Below are 21,270 nucleotides of genomic sequence, written 5' to 3'. Positions count from 1 at the left end.
TTTAGGGTGGAATCTTGAAAAAGTGATAAATTCTCAAATATATCATAGGCAGGATTTGCCAATTGTCACCTTCCACAATATTGATTGGCCAAGGCCAGTGCGTGGCTTGGGCTTGATTAATATTTATGTATACACATCACTCAAGACTTCGTATTGACCTTAATTTAGTATCATGTCACTTTTGCAATGAGTCCTGGGACGTATTGTAGAAAGTTGTGGCGACTTCCTCGTTGATTGATTGTTGCTTGACTGACCCCCTGGGGGGAACTTCCGAACCCCCACCCTGCCCTTTCAGCAACTTCGGGGTTGTCTATAGCCCCAGAACATGGCATCTAGTTCAAAAAATCCGGTAAGCTATTCACCTTTGAGCCAGATCCTACGTATTAATTAGGAAGGCCTGCAGCCCAGGAGGAAGGCTAGGACAACACTCCCTGACGATCACCTGACCTGTCAACGGCAGATCGGAGGTCCAGCCAAGCCATCCTCTGCCATCCATCATCCCATTGTTATGTTTGAATCCCCCGGTCGTCACTGAGCCTCCGACCAAATTTCTCCAATATACCAACCTTGACCTGCATAAGTTTGGCCTATTATGCCATAGGAATGCTCAAGTCCTTCTTGCAGTCCTTGCCTCAGCTGTCACGAAGATGGACACCGCTCAACTTTACCAATCTGAGTCATGCTCGAACACCAACATACCAGGCAATTGAGGGGAAACTATTCCGGGATATGTTGCCAATTGGTACTACCCTAAGAGACATAATTCTGTGACTTTGGTTCCGCTGTGCTCGGTGACAAAGAGCATGCGGAAGATATCCAACCTGCTATCTATCGAGCACCGGAGGTCATTCTGGAAGTTCCATGGACATATGGCGTTGACATATGGAATGTGGGATGTGTGGCGAGGGAACAAATAATCCCAATAAATGGAATGCCAGACTTACCTCTTTAGATTTGGAATCTTTACGAAGGAGGCTCCTTATTCACCGGCCAGGACCCAGAATTCCAAACCTACAGGAGTCGGGCCCATCTTACTGAAATGATACGTCTTCCCGGCCCGCCGCCTCCAAGTCTCCTCGCACGTGGGAAATTGACACAGAAATCCCTTACGCCAGAAGGTATGGCATCCTGAGCAAACATCGTCCTCCGAGCCGAGGTGCCGAGACTGACTCGTTTGATATTCTAGGTGAATTTCGTAATGGGGAGTTGGTGGGATAGCATACCCCGCTGGAGCAAAGGGAGACTAGCCTGGAGGGCCGGGAACAGGAAGAATTCCTCTGTTTGGTGCGAAAAATGCTGCAATGGGAGCCGGAAAGACGTAGTTCTGCCCAAGAGCTCGAACAGGATGAGTGGTTGCAAGCACAATTGCGTAAAGGACAGTCTTGATCTCATAATATCCTCCTAAATTATACTGACCTGACTGTAAAGTATATACAAGAAGACAAGATGTCTCCCCATCCACCCCCTCTAGTCCGTTTGTCAAAAGATTCACAACCCACGTCCTATCACTGTACTCTCCTCCACACCCCATACATTCAAATTCTTAAGGTGACAAAGCCGATCCCTCAGCTTCTGAATCTCACCCGGCCAAACCTTAGCCTGATCCTCAAACTCAATATTCTCAAGATCCGGAAACCGGTCCTACACCAGTCTCCAAGTTAGTACACATTCTCGTCTCGAAGATACTAGAATCCAAGAAACTCCACAAACTCACCACAATAAGCTCAAACAACATCTTCCATTGATCCTGAGACACAGAATAACTAACAGGAAGCCAATCATACTCCGGATCAAGCAAAAGCGTCTTTAACCTCGGCGCACGGAAAATAGGAATCTCCACCCTTTTATCGAAATGCCCCGGTACAGTTAGATGAACAGCCCTCAGATTCGGAAACGTAATATCCTCGAAGATACTCCGCACAACCTGACAAGCACGCTGTTCTCCGCTAAGGGTTATGCTCTGCGTAACCTGGCAAGCAATATATTCCCCGATGAGAAGTAGATCCGCGCGATTAATCATATTCGCGTAGAATTGTCGACGATCCAGCTTCATTTTCGCAAAGGTTTCCGTAAGCACGGACCGACAGAGATTTTGGTCTTTCCAGTGGCGCCAGAGGATGCGTGTGGATTCATGGAACCAGTGTTTGTTGACGAGGGCGCAGCGAAGCAGAACGCCGCCTGATTCGATGTATTTTGTGGGATCGTAGTCGGAATCGTCGTCTGAATTTGGGTTTAGATTCGAAGTCGAATTCAATGCTTGAGGTTTCTTGGGTGCTTCAGGACGGGGCCAGTAGCCATTGGTGTCCTCGGAGATCCATGTTAGGATTTGTTCTAGGAGGAGTGGAGAATATAGGACTTGATATGTAGCTGAATATTTCTCGTTTGATGCGTTGTTGGTCATTGTAAGGCGGCTCGATTCACGATAACTGGAAGAAATCTGGTGGTCTTGCGTATATAGATCCTTTTTGTAGTTTTTGTAGCAATGATGCTGGGATTGGCCCTTTCTCACAAGCCAGCTCCTGATTATGAGTCACCGTCCGTTTCCTCTGCCCGCTTTTGTTGTGACGGAGTACATATGGCGTCCTGTCACCCTTTCTATTCCTGCTAATTACCTAATCAATCTTGTGGGGGCGGCACCGAGCTGGCTGTTGGCCAATCTACCATCGAGATAAAGCATCTCACTATATCTTCTCGCCGCATTCCGCAGATTAGCTTGCACGTGATACCATACTTAGATGGATACACAGCGAGAGAAAGAATGATGGAAAATGTAGTAAATATGTGATACGAAATTCAGAGCAAATCGCATTACCGAGCAACTTAGACCAACCAAAATGCCTCGAAACCGAAACCAAGTCATAAAGATAACTACAAAAAAGAAGAGTAAAAATGCACCCAAACCCCCAAATGCATCATGCAGCATGCGTCAATCAATGGCTGATATCTGTTTCAAAAAGTGCCAACTATACAGTCCATCGCCATTCCCAACTCATCTCATCGATCTCAATCCCAAGCTAAATCTCATGGCTCATGGGTATCATGCAAGAAGATGCAAGAGCAAGAAAAAAAAATCGCATTTCAATCGTCCATATCCGTTACATCCAAAAGCTCCAGCTCCGTGCGGACCATGGCTTGGAACTCGACCCGCGACATTCCAGTCGCCTTGGCCAGGCGGAACAGGCTCTTGATGCTTGTGCCGATGTGCTGCTTCACACCTACTTCGTACGTGCTCTGGCTCTCGGCCTCTTGCTCCAACTTGGCCACGGCGTCAGAGCTACCCGACGAGGCGGATGCAGGGCGCGGGTGGCTAAGAGAGCGGGCAGCGGCATCGCTGGGGACTTCGCCATGTACATAGCCATTTGTACGTGGGGCGGACGAGGCGTCGTCGAAGTCATTGACTTGACGCCGTAGCAGACTCGCTAACATGTCGCCGTTCAGAGAGGACGGTCCAACCTCGGGCTGCTCTTCTTCCGGATCGTGGTTGTCCATGGCGGGCTGGACATTCCCGTACTGTGAGAAGTACGATGCTTCGGATAGACCCGAAGGCTGGTGGTTTGAAGAACCTGCCCGCGGGGCGGGAGTCTTATTGCCCGGCGTCGCATCATACTGCGCCCAGTAATCATCGTCATCATCATCGTCCTGGACAAGACCATTGTCTGCAGGTTGAGCGTGGACTCGGTCATCTAACGCATCGGCTAGAAGCTTCTCCTTGGCCTGATCATTGGCCTCGCCGATCGAGGACGCCCACGAGCTCTCGTCTTCAGCGGGGCCCTCGCGCGGAAGTAGTTCCGCAACACGCCAGCCCCGGCCGCCACCCTGTTCGTCGTCTGGACACCAGAGATAGATGACAGTCAAACAGTACTCGGAGAGGAGTACCCGAGCGCGAAGGGTCTCATCGTCGATACGCTTATAGGTCACCGGGATCTCAATGGGCAGCTCGATTTCACCAGAGACCGGGTGTGGCTCAAAGGTTGAATCGTCGACGATGCTCTGCACACGCTCGGCTTTGGTGGTGTCCCAACAGAGCAGGCGGAGCCAGGAGTCTGAGGAGGAGGTAGACACGGAGGTGAGGATTTGTATCCGCTGGCGGAGAATAGGGGAGAGTAAAGGGAGGAGTGCTGGCGGCGGACGAGGGGAGACAAAGGCTGTGGGGAGACAGGCGAGAAGTGGAGGGAGGAGAGTGCGTGGGTCTGGAGGGTTGATGAGTTCGACCATGGTCGGTGGAGGAGTTGGTGTTATAAGAAAGGAGGAGTGCTTGAGAGGGGTCAGCAGAAGAGAGAGGAAGAAGGACTGAAAAAGAAGAAGCAGCAAAAGCAGGAGCAGAGAGCCATTCTTTCCAGGCCCGTGGAAGCTGCAGCAAAAGACCCAAAGTGGATGCGGTTTCCATTCGCCCGAAGACGTGGGGCAGCGGACTTACCTAAGGAGGTCACCAGTTGGTTACCGAATGGCCTAACAGGGGACAAAGCTTTAGCCGGAGGAACAAGCTTATTATTGACCCAATCATATCGAGCAACCTGTTGATTGAGCCAGTAAGGTAGGTGTAACTCCGTAGATCATGGTTCGTATAATAATCAGCTCCTGGTGGACCCCAGAGGCATCTACATTTCTCCTGTTTAAGTATTCTGCTTGCTCGGAGCGTTGCATTCCAGCTATGCTGATATGACCCTGTCCATGTGGCCCATGTGGGCCCTGGAGCCTATCTGGAAATCCAAAGTTTATGGATATAACGACGAGAGGCCAAAACTCAAGTATCTGACAATATATACACATATATTATCACTTCCCTGCACATAAACATGGCTAGAAGCATTTTCGAACATGCAACTTACTATGCTCATGAGATCCTTGCATATTCCACATAGATCCCCAGACATAACCAGAAAATGAGATCAAAAACGAATCCTTCCAAGACCCGTGCAGATCAATCCTGCTTCATAGGCCATAAGATCTGACTAGCAGAAGCTAATAGAAATAACAAAAAAATCGGCAAGCTTTCGGCCCGGTTCGAATAGCGTCGGTTTGCTCACATGCAGATCAGGGAACACGAGAAAAAAAATACGAGACCATCACGATAGTCACGATAAAGAAAATCAGCGCGTCTCCCCCAAACACACAGTTGCGCGTCCCTGCTGTCAACAACTGGGCCTCCAGAAGACACACACACACACAGCACGTCTTCCTGTGAAACCTCCCAACACTGAACCCTGCACCTCATCAGCCTTCATCCATTTCTCCATCATCCCATCACACCTCCTCCATCCAACAAACACACACAACCATCCCACTACCATCACCCCAACTCGTGTCTCGACGTCAAACCAGCAATGGCGGATCGTCCAGTCGACCCTGTCATCCGGGGCACCCGTTATGTGCAAATGCCGGCCGACATCCGTAGAGCAGTCGTCCGTGACTGGGCCGAGGTCGAGCGCCGTGTCCGTTGGAAGACCGACTGGCGTCTCTGCACCATCGCCGGCCTGCTGTGTAGCCTCAACCTGCTGGACTCGGGCATCCTCTCCTCAGCTGCTGTCACCAGCATGCTGACTGATCTGGACCTGGACCACGGCTCGCGCTTCTCAGTGGCCATTTTCATCTTCACCATTGCCAGCGTTGTCTTCCAGCTTCCCTGCACTCTTGCCGTACGCTTCGTCGGTCCCCGTCTCTGGTTCGCGGCCATCACTTTCACCTTTGGCGTGTTGACTCTTTGCACCGCTTTCATCAATACCTGGCGCCAGATGATGGCTATCCGTGTGCTGCTGGGCATTGCAATGTCGGGTATCTACCCGGGTCTGACATACCTGATCAGCACTTGGTACCTGCGCGAAGAGCAGCAGCTCCGATTCGCTTTCCTGCAGGCAGCTGAAGTCTCAGTCTTGGCCACGGGAAACCTGCTCAATTTCGGCCTCAACCACCTGCATGGTACAGCAGGGCTCGCTGGTTGGCGCTGGATGTATCTTGTTCAGGGAGCTATCACTTGTGTCCTGGGCATCGTCACGTACTGGTGGATGGTCGATTTCCCGGAGAACTCCGAGCACAGTTTCATGTTCCTGACCAAGCGGGAGGCTCGTGTTGCCGCGGCAAGAATTCAGGATGATCGTGCTGATCTCAGATTTGAGCCGTTCTCTTGGGGCCGGTTGCTTGAGTGCTTCAAGGATGTGAAGGTCTATGGCTTCGCGTGCATGTTCTTCCTGCTGAACCTGGTGTCGACCGCGCTCTCGTATTTCCTGCCGATCATTCTGGAGGGGGGCATGGGCTTTAGTGCAAACCAGGCGATTCTGATGTCGGTTCCGGTGAGTGTCAAGAGTTGAGTGTTGATTTTGAAGTTCCTGCGCGGCTCTAATAGTGCGCGATGATGTCGCCGCTTATGTCGTCGTTTGCCCCCGGATACCACGAATTCGAGGCCGCTAACATACCGTTTCCTACAGCCCTACTACTACGCCGTGATCCCTGTCGTGGTGACCTCCCTGACGGCCGACAAACTGCGCCTCCGTGGCCCCTTCATCGTCTTCAATGCCCTCTGCATTGTCGCTGGCTTCCTCATGTTCGGACTGCCCCAGTCCACCCAGGTGACCGTTCGATACATCGGCACCTTCATCGCGACCGGGGCTTACGTCTCCAATTGGGCCGCGTTGAACGCTTACCAGGCGAACAACGTGGTTGGGCAGTGGAAGCGCGCCGTCACAGCCGCGGCGGTCAGCGCATGCAATGGGCTGGGGGAGTGGCGGGCAGCTATATCGTCCGTCAGGTAGAGGCCCCACTCTACCAGACCGCGGTTTGGGTGTCGGTAGGGTAAGTCTATTCTGATTCGGCATTGAAACATAGATGGAAACTTTTTACTGATTGAAATGATAGATCCCAAGGCCTACTGATGGCGATCGTGGGCGTGTTCACCTTGTATTTCTACAAGGTGAACCAACAGCAGAAACGCCACGAGCGTGTCATCGAGCACGTGGTATGTTTGACATGTCTTCCATCTTGCTCAGCATGGCATCGACAATCTAAAGAATTGTGATACTAACACCTTACTTCAGGCCGACTACCGATACACCTACTAGAGGTGATCGGACGCTGTTTTTTCAACGGTCCAGTTCATGAAACACTGGCCGTTGATGTATGAGTAACGACCGAAATGAAGTTCCGTTCGGCCCAGAAACAGGGCATAATATCAGCACTACATACCTTACCTCCCATATCGTAATCAATCAGATAGTGCTGACCAAGAAATCAATATTCTATTATTGATGAGTCTCAACTTTTGTTCTAAGTGACACGAAAGTGGCCCCGCAGGGCCTAATTTCATCCCCTTCTTCGTAACTCCACCATCTTTGATCTTCTAGATCCTCGAACGAGGAGTGTGAGCTGTACCAGGGACTCTTTGATTCTGGTTCTCGGGGGGTACTAATTGCTCTTGAGTCTGCGAGGGCGGCTTCACTTTTGGTTTGCAGGCGTGTGGGCATGTACCAATATTGGTGATGTTCTCGGGATGGAGGGGTGGAACCGGGTAGAGCGGAGAGGAGGCGTTGGGGTGTAAGGCGGATGACTAGGGGCCAGATTGTTACGAGGCAAGAGGCGATGATGATGACTGCGCCTTCGACGACGGACAGAATGGCTAGTCTGATGGAGAACCCTGTTTGCAGGTCTAGTTTAGCGGGTGTATCTTGGTAGTGGGCGATCAAGAGGACGTACAGGTAATATCACTATGGTGTGTAGAAGTGTTAATCATAAAAAGCACCATTCGAAGGATGTTCGCCACAGTTCCGCTATTGGGCCCAGTTAGCATTGTGTTCTTTATCCTGTTAGATAACAAGAATACTCACAGTCCACCCAGGAGGAAAACTGCAGTCAAAGCCACCTTCTGTGCCTTTGGTGCTTGAAGTTTCCACACCAATGGCAAGGGCATAGCGAGGATCAAAATGCCAGTCAAAACATTGAGCGGTGAGATATACCGGTAGAACACGGTTTGGTTAATACAAGTGCCATGGCCGATGCTCCGATCCCAGCCATAAGAGATGGGTGAGCATTGGAAGATTGTCTGGAAGAAGACGGTGATGCCAATGGCCAGGACTAGAGATCCCACGAGGTAGACGAGGATCTGGAATTTGCGGATGCAAAAGATGCGGATGTAGAAGAGGAGAAGGGAGATTTTGGCAGGCGTGATGCAGAGGGGGACGTCTAGTAGCTCCAGGACAAAGAAAGACTGGATGAGTGTTAAAACTGCAGATACAAAAGACGTGAGATTTGGGAGTAAACGGGATGGAAATACCTTTCGGATGAGTGCTACTTTCTGTTTTGGTTGGCTTAGTTCATCAAGATGATACCCGAGTCCTGCCAATTCGACCACTAACCTTGATTAGCATCTTTTGTTTCCCATGCTGGTGGACGAAAGGGAGTGCTTACAGACGATGTAGAGGATTGCTTTTGCCAAACTTCCAGCCTGAGAGGTGAATTTGTTAGCACCGCCCTGCGCTGAGATCAAATCGCAAGGGAATCGCCTTACCAGGGCAAAGAGCATAACATAGTCATCGAGTCCACATTTCATCCGCTGCATATAGCGCGTATAAAACCGCGCCGCAACAAAGACGATCTGCACCACGGACAACACCACACTCACGATAATCAACGCCGACCCTCCATCCGACGGCGTACTATAGTTCACCGAACGTTCCTCGCCCATGATGATACAAGTGAACGAGTCACCATCGATAAACACGCGAGCTTCCACATCGGAGTAAGACTGCAGCTGTACATTGAAAACCAAACCTCTCCAACCACGACGATCAAGCCGGGGATAGAGTCTTCTATTTCAAACGTTGGTCTAGCACGCCTCCGACGATTGTCGCCGCCATAAAACCAGGGAAAATCTATCATTTGGGGTTGGGGGGTCATACTTTGGTACCGGACCCTATCCGTGCATCATTTCATCTCGAATTCTGGGAGGGCTGAACTCTACCTTGACGAATGGGGAAGTCAGTGCCCGGTAGCTTCCCCGGACCGGGGACTGTGTACCCGGCTATCCAATATGGCTTTTGGCGGATGTCTGAGTCGTGGAATATTGGATACGGCCGTATGGCACGCTGTCTACCTGGGTTGAAGGACATTTTCACTTCCGCGGATTCTACAGTAGATACCTTTCATATGTGGGGAGGACTAATTCTCCCGTTGGATGCGATTGGTGCGCCAGGATAAGGTTGACCCAGTTCCGGATCATCGGGGCCATGACATGCATGGGCGATCTCATTGCTCCACAAACTTCCAATGACCCACCCTCCAATCCAGAGAATATCTTGGAATTGAATTTCGTCGCTGGCCGCAGTTTCTCCCAGTGCAGTAATCACCCGAGGGCGTTTATGGGGTTGGTATGCTTTGCACCGACCCTGACCCCGGATTTGGCAGCTAGACCCCATTCTAGAAGCTTTCCACTTCCAATCCCCCACCAATGGGCGGTTTCCCTTTCGTTCTCGTGCGTACTATCCACACCACTGAAATCGTCGGCTTGTCGCTCTTATGTAAAATACCGACGATTGCCCAGTCGGTGGATCTTCCTCATGGATCGGCTAGTGGACCACTACTGCATACCTCTGCGGAGCTCCTCCACAAAATATTGGGAGAACCCTAACTCGGGCCGGGTCCAGTCCGCGCTTCCGCGGTCCAAGAGGCAGGCGGAGGACGATGAGCCTACTTCCATGCTCGTTGAGCATCGACCCCGCATATCTCCCTTTGGAAGCCCGCGCCTACTTGCCAGACTTTCTGGCAGCAGGAGGTGGGAGAATATGCGGGCACGAAGGACACCTTGCTAGAATCGTTACGTGCGCATGCGGGCGGCTCCACGTCTTCGGTACGAGTTCGCTTCGCGCTTGTTGCCTATACTGGCACTTTGTCTAGGAATGGTACTGATCTAGAAATGGCACCGAGGATAGCACTGGCCCCTGGACTATTCGCCATGTGCGGGGCGGAGCTTTCATCGTTATCCATCTCGGTGTCGGGAAATATCGTGGTTGTTCTTGGCACTCGTCATACATTCGAGGTTGTCTGATTTTCATAGCTTTGTCATCAACCTTTGAACCGATGGACAAACAGTTGTTCAATCCCGCCAATATCGGGTAATGATGGGGTTAAATCTTGAGAAACGATCGATTCCCTTATGCCTTGATTGGCTGATCGTCTGCTGTAGATCGTGATCGTCAACCATACCGTCCTTGGTCTAGGCATTTATCCTAAAAGTAGCCCTAGTTCTTAGCTTGATGGACTGACACAGAAAACACGTTTAGCCGCCTGCTTGAATTACGTGCGTAGAAGAGTCGAGTATTTGCCAGATCGCCACTTCGAACCCCGATTCCAGAATAGCCGAAACCGCGCATATGCTTGTCCCTGGAGATGACCCATTCTCAAAATCTAGAAGTGTTGAAACAAGTTTGGGTCCAATTGGGATCAATTATCAGTCCCCACCCCCACTTCTCTCCAGACGATCGTCTGGGCCTGCAACAATCGTATTAGAATCGTATTCTCGGCTTCTCGGGATATTGTTGGTGCTAACTCTTCAATCCCAGTAGTCTCATTTGTGGACAATTCAAAGTGTTGGGAATATCGCTTCCAGTCTGATACAAAGACTAATCTGGTACCGAATGGTTTGCAAATGCCTCTAAGCCAGCCAATATCCAACATCCAACGTTGAGATGTCCTGCGGTCGTTGTGGGAACCGAATCAACAGCGCATACCATTCCCGAAATCACGGACAGTGTAAGTTGCAAGGCGTAAGAACTGCGGGATTCAATACAGCCACAAAGGTTTTGTTTTTGGATTCGCGCTGGTCCATTATTGTATGCTCGTCAGCGGCTGCAGTAGGAAGATTAAACTTCGGCCAACGGGGATATGTGTCCATCACATTGCTGTCAAACCCGCCGAAAACACCGAACTCTCGCCCGCGCCATCGAACGGCTTATACTTTATCAAATATCCGACACAAATGTTCATCGATGGCCTGTAGGAAGTATAGAGTAAATCTTGCCGGTCTAATATTGCTCATCTTGGTTTGTCATGGGAATTATCATCACTATTGGAGAGTTTCTTTGTGTATGCTGCACAGTTAGGTTTGCAACTTTCCCTTCTTGTGCCGTTCTTCGGGCAGACTATGTTTTTGGTTGCGCATACAGCCATCCGAACCTAGTTAAAGCTGAATGAAACCCCCAAATGTGTGATGAGCGATACAACGACATGCCAATTATCTTGCATCGTAGAATATATTTGATTCACCAATACATTAGTGTACAAGATAAACCTGACGAGGCGCTCCTAGTTAGGAAATCATGATTCATCAGACTCTCGATCATTGCTGAAGAGGCCCTCGGCCCAATGCTCTTTATCCCCTTGCCTCTTGCAGTCGCGAGTAGTGCTGTGCAATCAAACTTGACGGGACAGCTGTTTCGCCTGATTGAGAAGATTCTAACTGTATATACTCCGTGACGCTGGATACCGGACCATCAAGACCCATAGGCTTACTCCAAAACGTCACAGCGAAAGAAGCGGATCCTCTTGGTGAAGAAGAGGATGAGGAAATGGGGGAGGAGAGAAACGAGCAAGGCTGAGCTATCACCGTAAAATCACAGATTCGAGCATATTCCGGAGGAACCAAGTCTTTCTGAAGGATTTCGTCCAAAGAAGCACCAAGATGCGCCTCCTCAATCTCCAATATGCGAGAGAAGATACCGTGATAATGTTTCGCATCTAATAGCCACTCGCGCTTAGGGACTTTCCGCAATAACGACAGCCCCCAACGACGAAGAGAAGGCCATCGGCATTTCCAGGCTAATAGGTGGAAACAGAAGAGCATGCCGAAATCCAAACTTAAGAGTCGAAATCCATCATCTGGGAAGCGGCTGTGATCGGAAATGAGAGCGTCGGCTATTGATAGCATTTCTTCGTACTCGGATCGTGCGTCATCCCATGAGCACTCGTTATCAGCCATGTAGTTACGGGCAGCCAATGTTTCGGCCATTTTGATAATGCGGATGACATTCGCGGCTTGTCTTTCTTTGGCTGGCCATAAGGAAATTCGTCGGGAAACCAGGTCGTCAAAGTTGGCCTCCCATTGAGAAACAATCTCGTCTGTATTATTCACTTTCAGGTCGACCCTTTCATCAACCTGGTGCGGATTAGGGGCATGCTCGCCAGTCGTGGGGAACCACCAACTCGCCAACGTCATCACATCTAACAAGCCGACTCTAGCCTGTTGTATATTCTCAAATCGATCGCCAAGCACAACATCGCCGTTCTTATCAACCGGATTCAGGAAGAAGGCGCTATCTCTTGCATCTTCCTTATCCAAAATATTGATCCGAAAGACACTGAGAATCGGTGCAATTTCAGTTTCCATAAAATATGATTCAAAGGAGTCATACTTCTGACCCCATGGTTTATCGTCGAGCATCCTCGTCTTATCTCGCCAAGATTCCAAAAGCTTGATTCCACTTTTGACGTGAGATCTGGCTGTGATCAAGTTCCCCTGAAAGTACTCGAAACAGGTGAACAATATGTTTGCCATCGACGTCAAAGAAATCGAGGTTTGCTCTGTTCTAAACTTTTGAAGCAAAGCTCGGATGGCTTTGTTATAGAATTGAATCGGCACATCTGGGCCGTTACGATCCCAGTCTCGTCCCGCTGAATGCGACGACATCTCTTCGTGGAGAATTGCAATCGCCGCAATGGCGTGCCGGATAGTAGGCTCCACGAGGCTCGACTGGGCGACACTGCCCTGGAAAAATGCGCCCTCGAAAGAACCTGCTAGCTGTGATGCTGTTTTGTGGAAGAAGAGCTCCAGGGCCCGGGCTTCTATAGATGATTCGACCGCGGGAGCCGGGGCCAGTGCCTTGGGTACCACAACTGAGGGTTTAGACAGTTCATAGCCATCGCATTTTCGTCCGGTACGTAGACACCTGAATCATTGATTAGTCTAAAGTTTGTGGACATATCTGCACTGTATTCAAAATGGTAGAATATACCTCTCACAAGCAGGTTTCCCTTCGTCGCATTTGACCCGCCGTATCCTTGATTGTGTCAGTATTTTGATATTGGAAAGGGGCCCCAGGTAGCGCTATCTCGGTGAATCAGAACTCACTTGCAGGTGATGCAGCCAGTCCGAACTTTTGGCTTGAAAGTACGTTTTCGATTAGAGGTGAGATTTTCTGGCTCATGCGTCATTATGGCCTATTATGGGATCAAGGCAGGCGCAGAAATCAACGTCAAGCGTGGTGGCGCAGGATGCCTCTGATGGGACCTCCCGTAATAGTGCTCAATGGATCTGAACCGACCATCCGATGCAGCTCAAGGATAGCAGAGATTATAGAATAAAGAAAGGAACCGGAAACGAAGAGCTTTGATTCAATTGTCGAGACATCCTCTCGGATCTGCGAAACAGTGATGTTGCCCGCCTTACAAATGTGTGGGGGCGAGGAGGATGGGCGCGGAAACACGCGAGACATTAGACGGGTGAACTACTTATTGTAAAGCCCACACCATACCTTAGTCAGAACGAAGTACAATAAAAATGTCTACTAATCTAACAGAGTCCATCTGTATTTGTGACCACTAGAAGCCCTCTATAATCCGAAGAAGCCCATGTATCACGTGCCAGCCACATGCGATCCGAGTTCTGAGACCGCTGTACGGGGTACTTGTATTGATGATATTTTTCTCTTGAAGTCGTTTAATATTCGCCAAATGACAGGATGGAGACAAATATCCCTAAATTATGTGATTGAAGAAGAAAAGGGTATATGGGAAGCAGAAATTAGGCATGACAAAGGGGAGACAGCCGTTTCGCGGATCAGGTACAACAAAAGATTCGGCAGCCAGATGGCCATGTACAAAGATCTCATCAAACCACCCGATCCTTCTGCTCCAATTTCCCAACTAAACGCTTCATACCTGCCCATTCCTCCGCCGGCACCTCTTCTGATGGCCCACCAAGGCCTTTGCCGACCTCGAAGACCGTAACGACACCATTGAGACCACCAGTTGCCAGACGCCGACCTTCGCGCTCCTCCCAAGCAACCTTATTCAGACTACGGGACGGCATGGCGCCAGGGCCACGAGAAGGTGTCGTCCGTACAACAGGAACTTCGGTGTCTGTGTAGAGATCCCATACCTCGACGTTGCCAGCACCGTCGACGAGAGAGAAAACGCCCGGCCTGTGCGGGGACCAGCGGGCATCATACACGACATCGTCACGGACGATGTCCAGAATAGGCGAAACAACCTGGGCCGAGGACGTGCCAGATGTGAGAGCGGCAGTCGTCGCTGGCGGCCGTACGCGCCAGAGCTTCACGCTCCAGTCCAGACTGGAGCTAAGCATCAGATCTCCCAGATCGACGGGACCACGTGCAGGATGGAATGCTGTGGACATGATCGGTGCGGCGTGTCCGCGGTATGCGAGGCGATGGTCGGTGCCTGCCTTTGCTCCGGCTCGGTCGTAGCGGTGGCAGGGGTAGATGCCTCCCTCCTCCGTGCCGACAATAAAGAAGGTTGGGTCAGACTGGGGGAATGACATGGTAGTTGGTGCAAGATCTTCTGTCTTGGACGGAGGGGGCGTGGTTAACTCCAGGTACTCCTGCGGCTGCGAAAGCATGTCTACGGTCCAGCCACAGACGACTCCATCGGTGGACACGGTCAGGATGTTGTGCGCATTTTGTGTACCGATAATTGAGATGCTGTAAACGGGATGAGTATGTCCAGACCCGGTGAGAGGCGTCTTCTGCACGGGGGCCCCACCGCCTGCGCGGGAGGAACGAGTGTCCCATAGAAGAACCTGACCTGAGTATGAGCCTCCCACAATTAGGTTAGGATGGAAGGGTGAAAATTTGGCGGCGAGGATGTCGGACGTAGAGTGAAACACGTATTCTGGTCGAGAGTGGAGATGTTGATTCCAGACTTGGACAAGCCCATCCGGTTCATGAGGCGCAGAAGGATTTTTTGTGTATGAAGCTAGGACAAGCTCCGGGAACTTGAAACAAATTAGTAAAACGTGGGTCAAGAAAAGAAACACCGGGATTCAATGAGGAAGAAAGCATACCTTGGGCGAGAAGCTCAGGTCGGTTATCATGCGCTTCTTGCTCCATCGCTCGTCGTAGAATTGGCAGACCTCTCGAATGCCCCTCCTCTTCTTGCCAGTCTCTTCATCCTCTTCCACGTCCCCATTTACACCAAGCTCATAGTCCGCAAGGACGTCGTATTCTTCGTCCAACGCCCGCTCAATCACCTTTGAGGACCGCTCCACAAAGTCCAAGAAGTCATCAGAAGATGTAACCGCCTTCAGCTCGTCGTCATCGAGCGTGCGTAGAGGGTATCGCAGTTGTGTGGATTGCGTAGACACCGCAGCAGTTCCATCTTCATTCGTAGCTTGCAATTCCTCTTCGATCTCTTTGCGGATCTTCTGCCGGATTTCCTCATCGCGCTCCCGGTCTCGTCGACTAAGACGCTTGCTTGACCGCGTAGTACCAGCTTGTTCCTCGCTATCTGAAGCAACTGATCCATCGTCAGACTGTGGTGGTGATGCGAGACCGTCTGTTTGCACAGCCTTGCTGTAGGTGACGAGCTCGGGTTTGGGTTCAGGGGGAGGCGGGGCTTGAACTTCCGGTGCGGAGTACGTATAGGGTTGTTCTTCTCCGACTGTCTGTACGGCAATGGACTGTAATTGTGGTCGGGATGTAGGGGACAAGGTCTCGGGGTTCTCTCCACTCAGTTGACTGGCGCTCAATACTGAATTCGGGCGACTTCCTTTGCGCGACGGGCCTTCCGCGCCATGGCTGATGGAAGCGGATCCAGGACGGTCCACCAAACGGGAGATCAGGTCATCGAGTTCGGCTCTACTGTCAGCGCGACTAGGTACCGGCGAAACAACCTATAGGAGGTCAGTCAAAATGCGACTGAGCTTGGGAGAATTGCTCCTTAGGCCGTGGTACCTCTGAAGCATCCCCGATGCTATTCCTGTTGTTGGAGAACTCCTTCTGGCGTAGTTCACGCTGCTTTTTCAGCTCCGCAAGCTTAGCCCGCTTGGCCAAGATCTCATTTTTGCGCTGCTGTATGGACGACATGTTGAAATCATGAAGAGCCGACCAGATGCGTAGCTGGAGCTGTAAGTAGTAGCACTGTTGCGCTTTATTTACCGGGATGACATAAGCGCCCAGGTCCGAACGGCGCCGGAAAAACTCGCGCAGAACAGGGATTGAACCACCTCGTCTTGCCCCAACCCGAGGATTCACTGCCATTGACGGTCGATTTCTGTTGAACGGTCCTTCCTATTTCCCGCTCCTTATTCTATCGCCTTATTCCTGTCTTCCGGCAACCTCGCAGAAATGGCTAGCACCCAGGGTGTCAACGTAAGTGCGCCCCAGCTTCAGGAAATACTCGCCCCATACGTGGATGCGAAATCGGATGTTCTAACCACCCATTGTTCTCTCTACAGGTCTTCCGTTACTCGGCTCTCGTTGCCGGTCTCATTTACGGAGTCTACCACCAGTCATCCCTTACCCAGGCCGCCAAGCGCACAGAGATCGAGCACGAGTACGCCCGCAAGGAGCGCCTCATCGAGCAGGCCAAGGCCGAGTGGAAGAAGAAGACCCAACCCAAGCAGGAGACCACCACGCAATCCAGTGGATGTACGTGATACCAATTTCCCCATCTATTTCAGGCTACACATCGGCATTCGAGAATGCCTAGGTTCGCCTACCCAAACAACCAGCGCTAACCGGTCTGTTTCCTTTAGTGGTTACCGATTTCGAGGATCCCAAGTTCGATCTGGAGGCATTCTTGCTGGCCAAGGCCAAGGAGAACCCTTGAATGAGATACGAGATGTTATAGAGGAGGAATGGATACGCATCTCTTTGCGGAACTCGCACCTCCTCCCAGGGTATTAGACGTGATTGCTCGGGTCCATTTACTGTACGATTGTTTGGGTCTAATTTACCCCCGAGTTGCGACATTGCGAGCGAAAGATGCAATGATTTCTTTTTGATTCGTTTTCTTTTACTCATCGTTTTAGACGTTATCATTTGGGTCCTGTACATACCCTGGGCTGTCGTGCGACTGTACACTACAGTTGGACCACAAGAAAGAGCAAAAAGATCGTGTTATGCATTCCGGCGTTACCACTAGCCAATCTCTATATTGGCTTAGTGTTGGTTTTTTTTCGGCGCGTTGCCTCTGTATTATACTCTCTGATGAGAGTGCGTAGATCCGTCATTCCTCGGCTTATTGGCAGGAGTTGAGCAATTTGTTTTCCCCTCCGGACTCTCATATCCCTTTCATTTTCCGCTGTTGCCCAGCATTGCCATTGTCTCGCGAATACCATTCGAGGAGGGCTTATCGGTGGTCTGCACGACAATCGGAGAGGGATGCAGTAGTTGAGCAGCTGGGTCCCAGGTCCATCCACAGCTTGTGAACTTTTCGATTACAGCCGAGTCTCCTTGTTCAGCAGTTTGCGGATCAAGGCCCAAATAGTTTGCTGCCGTGGAAGGTCTTATCGCTTCATAGCATGTGCTGATCGCGATCAAGGTGTCGTCTTGGAAAAAGCCTAGGAGGGCAGTCGTATTAGCAGTCTGCAATTATATTAGGCTCTGATTTTGAGCATACTCTCGTATCTCCTAACCAGTGGCTGCAGGCTTTCTGGCCATGGAAGCCCTCTGAGAATCTGGTAAACCTGGGCATGCTGAGTCTGCCAAAGGGCTCGAAGAAGGGTCAGGCAATTCTGTAGAGAAGGATCTTGGTGTCGCAGCGTTTCTGGCATGCGTTGTGTCAAGGCGCGAGCTTCCGGCCTATTCATGAGCTTCGTGTAAGTGCTGATCCTTTGCAAATTATGTTCCGACGCACTGACAGTTGCTTGGTGAGAAGATGGGCGAAGAAGAAGCTCGAGTAGAACAAGCTCAACAACTGAGGGTCACCACCTCCTGTTTCTGCACTTCCTGAGCCAGCTGACATGATAGATGCATCTGTTTCGTACTGCGACAAGATCTCAAAGAGCTGTGATGGGGGAAAATTATTCGCAGCCAGCTTCGAGATCTGCTCGAGCGAGAAGGGGGGCAGTTCCATCTTGGAACCGTCCACAGAGGCAGCCAATTTCGTGCTGTCAAATGATAGCTTGTATCCTTAAATATCTCTGTAAGATTTCTCCGATGGTTCTTGCTCCGTGTGGAGAGTGGGAAACAGGTCAAAGAGAATGGTGGTTGAATCGACGATTGCGGGGAGCAGTCGGAGGTGGCGCCTGTTCCCCGACGCGGTGCCAAGACTTCAGAAGTGACCACCTTGCGCAGCTCTCCCTCCTCCAACCATCAACCAGGCGACCAACCATTGGCAGCTCTGCCCGATCCTTTTCTTGTTTTCATGTGTTTCTTTTGAATTCTGGACTTTGCTCCTTTTCTTTGGCCATTATGGCCCAATCCTCCTCTCTTGATGTCCTGCTGAAAGGCAGCTCCGGCCAAAGTACGCGCGGTCTACTGCGGATCATTATCCTCATTACCATCGCCGCCGCTGCGGTGGCCAGTCGTCTATTCAGTGTTATTCGTAAGGAAACGACCAATTGCCTTACCTCTAATCTACTATTGCTGACCTCAATTCCAGGATTTGAAAGTATTATTCACGAGTGTATGCTTCCCCAGCCCCTGCTGCATGGCCCAGAATACAACTCGGCTCCAACTAGATGACAGATCTCGAAATATTGACCTCTTCGAATTACAGTCGATCCTTGGTTCAACTTCCGTGCAACAAAGTATTTGGTTCAGAATGGCTTCTATAGCTTTTGGGATTGGTTCGATGACCGTATGGTGTTCCCCATCGAGCGAGGACTATTCACTATCTCTGCTAACACCAATTGCTTCTCTGCTCAGGAACATGGCACCCCCTGGGTCGTGTCACTGGTGGCACTCTGTACCCCGGTCTCATGGTTACCAGTGGTGTTATCTACCACATTCTTCGCTTCCTCACGATCCCCGTCGACATTCGAAACGTTTGCGTTCTGCTTGCCCCTGGCTTCTCGGGCCTGACGGCCCTGGCAATGTACCTGTTGACTTGCGAGATGTCCAAATCTCCCTCTGCTGGTCTCCTCGCCGCTGCATTCATGGGAATTGTTCCCGGTTATATCTCGCGGTCTGTCGCCGGTAGCTACGATAATGAGGCCATTGCCATCTTCCTACTGGTCTTCACCTTCTTCCTCTGGATCAAGGCAGTCAAGAACGGATCGATTATGTGGGGAGCATTGACTGCTTTGTTCTACGGTTACATGGTCTCGGCTTGGGGTGGATACGTCTTCATTACCAACCTCATTCCTCTCCATGTCTTCGTTCTTCTGTGCATGGGTCGCTACAGCTCTCGCGTGTATATCAGCTACACCACCTGGTACGCTCTCGGAACACTGGGTAGCATGCAGATCCCCTTTGTCGGGTTCCTGCCCATCCGTAACAGTGACCACATGTCTGCCCTGGGTGTCTTTGGACTGATCCAGCTTGGGCTTTTGCGGACTTTGTCCGCGGGTTCCTTCCTGGCAAGCAGTTCCAGAAGCTTTTGACTGCTATGGTTCTCCTCACCTTCGGTCTTGCATTCGCTGGTCTGGTTCTATTGTCTGTCTCAGGTGTCATTGCCCCGTGGAGTGGCCGTTTCTACTCCCTTTGGGATACTGGCTATGCCAAGATCCACATCCCGATCATCGCGTCCGTCTCCGAGCACCAGCCCACTGCCTGGCCAGCCTTCTTCTTTGACCTGAACTTCCTCATCTGGCTCTTCCCAGCTGGTGTGTTCATGTGTTTCCAGAACCTCAAGGACGAGCACGTCTTCGTCATCATCTATGCTGTGCTTGCGAGCTACTTCGCCGGTGTCATGGTCCGTCTGATGCTCACTCTCACCCCAATTGTTTGCGTCGCCGCCGCCCTGGCCGTGTCTAGTATTCTGGACAGCTTCTTGGTCCTGACCAAGCCGAACCCTGAGTCCCAGACGAAGACCACTTCCGAGGACTCGAAGTCGCTCCGCTCGACTCAAAAGCCCGTTGTTGGCATCTACTCGTACTTCTCCAAGGCTGTTGTAACGGGTTCCATCACCGTCTACCTGCTTTTGTTCGTTGCGCACTGCACCTGGGTCACCTCCAATGCCTACTCGTCTCCCTCCGTTGTGTTGGCGAGCCGCATGCCCGATGGCAGCCAGTTCATCATTGATGACTACCGTGAGGCTTACTACTGGCTCCGCCAGAACACCCCCGACAACGCCAAGATCATGTCTTGGTGGGACTATGGCTACCAGATCGGTGGTATGGCTGATCGCCCTACCCTGGTTGACAATAACACTTGGAACAACACCCATATTGCCACGGTTGGCAAGGCCATGAGCTCGCGAGAGGAAGTCAGCTACCCTATCCTCCGTCAACACGATGTGGACTACGTTCTGGTTGTCTTCGGCGGGTTGCTAGGCTACTCGGGTGATGACCTGAACAAGTTCTTGTGGATGGTCCGTATTGCCGAAGGTATCTGGCCCGATGAGGTGAAGGAACGTGATTTCTTCACTGCTCGTGGCGAGTACCGTGTCGACGACGAAGCCACCCCTACCATGCGTAACAGCTTGATGTATGTTGACTCTTTATTTTCTCTTTAACGAGCGCATCTCACTAACTCCCCTACAGGTACAAGATGTCTTACTATAACTTCCAGTCTCTCTTCCCCGCTGGCCAAGCCGTCGACAGGGTTCGTGGTACCCGTGCACCAACTGAGAGCCCGCAGCTCAACACCCTCGAGGAGGCATTCACCAGTGAGAACTGGATCATCCGGATCTACAAGGTCAAGGATTTGGACAACTTCGATCGTGACCACAACAATGCGGTCGCCTTCGACAAGGGTCTCAAGCGGAAGCGTGCTTCCAAGAAGAAGGGTCCTCGCGTTCTGCGAACGGAGTAGACTTGCCTGTGAATTAGAATTGTTTTTGCTTTTTGTTGGCTTGATATTCTCCCGTGACATTGTTTCTTTTCAACGGCATGGCATGCTTGCCTTGTCTGCATGATTTCTATTCCTCGATCCCATATATTCTTGAGTAAATCGCTCAGATAGTATACAATGAATCGTTTGGAAACATTACTTGGTCGTACCACATGCTTTGTAGGTAGTGTAGTCGTGGAACCTCGCCTCGACCCCAGGCTCTAATTAGATATATATCGGACACCCACCACGTCGGCCACGGAAACTAAACCCCTAAAATAGTATCCAAGTAGGCAATATGTGGTCTATGTTTTTTGTTCCATCTATCTACAGA

General features: G+C 50.9%; 9 protein-coding genes across 9 annotated transcripts; 3 read left to right on the top strand and 6 right to left on the bottom strand.

Annotated features, from left to right (window-relative positions):
- Window positions 1-1,488: 1,488 nt before the first annotated feature.
- N7458_006236 (uncharacterized protein) lies at window positions 1,489-2,401 on the bottom strand (the record flags this gene model as incomplete). Its single annotated transcript, XM_056909618.1, has 2 exons — window positions 1,489-1,641; window positions 1,715-2,401. The coding sequence occupies 2 exons, from the start codon at window positions 2,399-2,401 to the stop codon at window positions 1,489-1,491; spliced, it is 840 nt and encodes a 279-aa protein (XP_056765322.1).
- A 677-nt stretch (window positions 2,402-3,078) lies between these two features.
- Window positions 3,079-4,215, bottom strand: N7458_006235 (uncharacterized protein; the record flags this gene model as incomplete). The annotated part of the gene is made up of 1 exon (XM_056909617.1): window positions 3,079-4,215. One exon carries the CDS (start codon window positions 4,213-4,215, stop codon window positions 3,079-3,081), a length of 1,137 nt encoding a protein of 378 aa, XP_056765321.1.
- Window positions 4,216-5,324: 1,109 nt separating this feature from the next.
- On the top strand, window positions 5,325-7,052 carry N7458_006234 (putative MFS transporter; the record flags this gene model as incomplete). Its single annotated transcript, XM_056909616.1, has 5 exons — window positions 5,325-6,287; window positions 6,423-6,689; window positions 6,743-6,786; window positions 6,850-6,949; window positions 7,029-7,052. 5 exons carry the CDS (start codon window positions 5,325-5,327, stop codon window positions 7,050-7,052), a joined length of 1,398 nt encoding a protein of 465 aa, XP_056765320.1.
- Window positions 7,053-7,232: 180 nt separating this feature from the next.
- N7458_006233 (uncharacterized protein) lies at window positions 7,233-8,671 on the bottom strand (the record flags this gene model as incomplete). Its single annotated transcript, XM_056909615.1, has 5 exons — window positions 7,233-7,624; window positions 7,684-7,757; window positions 7,815-8,194; window positions 8,261-8,337; window positions 8,395-8,671. The coding sequence occupies 5 exons, from the start codon at window positions 8,669-8,671 to the stop codon at window positions 7,233-7,235; spliced, it is 1,200 nt and encodes a 399-aa protein (XP_056765319.1).
- A 2,682-nt stretch (window positions 8,672-11,353) lies between these two features.
- On the bottom strand, window positions 11,354-13,191 carry N7458_006232 (uncharacterized protein; the record flags this gene model as incomplete). The annotated part of the gene is made up of 2 exons (XM_056909614.1): window positions 11,354-12,926; window positions 13,109-13,191. The coding sequence occupies 2 exons, from the start codon at window positions 13,189-13,191 to the stop codon at window positions 11,354-11,356; spliced, it is 1,656 nt and encodes a 551-aa protein (XP_056765318.1).
- A 676-nt stretch (window positions 13,192-13,867) lies between these two features.
- On the bottom strand, window positions 13,868-16,082 carry N7458_006231 (uncharacterized protein; the record flags this gene model as incomplete). Its single annotated transcript, XM_056909613.1, has 3 exons — window positions 13,868-14,992; window positions 15,062-15,889; window positions 15,951-16,082. The coding sequence occupies 3 exons, from the start codon at window positions 16,080-16,082 to the stop codon at window positions 13,868-13,870; spliced, it is 2,085 nt and encodes a 694-aa protein (XP_056765317.1).
- A 236-nt stretch (window positions 16,083-16,318) lies between these two features.
- Window positions 16,319-16,827, top strand: N7458_006230 (ATP synthase subunit e; the record flags this gene model as incomplete). The annotated part of the gene is made up of 3 exons (XM_056909612.1): window positions 16,319-16,367; window positions 16,454-16,646; window positions 16,754-16,827. The coding sequence occupies exons 1-3, from the start codon at window positions 16,344-16,346 to the stop codon at window positions 16,825-16,827; spliced, it is 291 nt and encodes a 96-aa protein (XP_056765316.1). The 5' UTR covers window positions 16,319-16,343.
- Window positions 16,828-17,291: 464 nt separating this feature from the next.
- N7458_006229 (CSN8/PSMD8/EIF3K family protein) lies at window positions 17,292-18,075 on the bottom strand (the record flags this gene model as incomplete). The annotated part of the gene is made up of 3 exons (XM_056909611.1): window positions 17,292-17,560; window positions 17,620-17,801; window positions 17,861-18,075. The coding sequence occupies 3 exons, from the start codon at window positions 18,073-18,075 to the stop codon at window positions 17,292-17,294; spliced, it is 666 nt and encodes a 221-aa protein (XP_056765315.1).
- A 338-nt stretch (window positions 18,076-18,413) lies between these two features.
- Window positions 18,414-20,918, top strand: N7458_006228 (dolichyl-diphosphooligosaccharide--protein glycosyltransferase subunit STT3; the record flags this gene model as incomplete). Its single annotated transcript, XM_056909610.1, has 6 exons — window positions 18,414-18,546; window positions 18,604-18,627; window positions 18,721-18,801; window positions 18,870-19,511; window positions 19,610-20,591; window positions 20,648-20,918. 6 exons carry the CDS (start codon window positions 18,414-18,416, stop codon window positions 20,916-20,918), a joined length of 2,133 nt encoding a protein of 710 aa, XP_056765314.1.
- Window positions 20,919-21,270: the final 352 nt, after the last annotated feature.

This window comes from Penicillium daleae (genome assembly GCF_028827525.1).
Source record: "Penicillium daleae strain IBT 16125 chromosome Unknown utg000006l_segment0_segment0, whole genome shotgun sequence".
NCBI classification, from domain to species: Eukaryota; Fungi; Ascomycota; class Eurotiomycetes; order Eurotiales; family Aspergillaceae; genus Penicillium; species Penicillium daleae.
The sequence above is the reverse complement of the archived record's forward strand: the minus strand, read 5'-3'. Positions and strand labels throughout refer to the sequence as shown.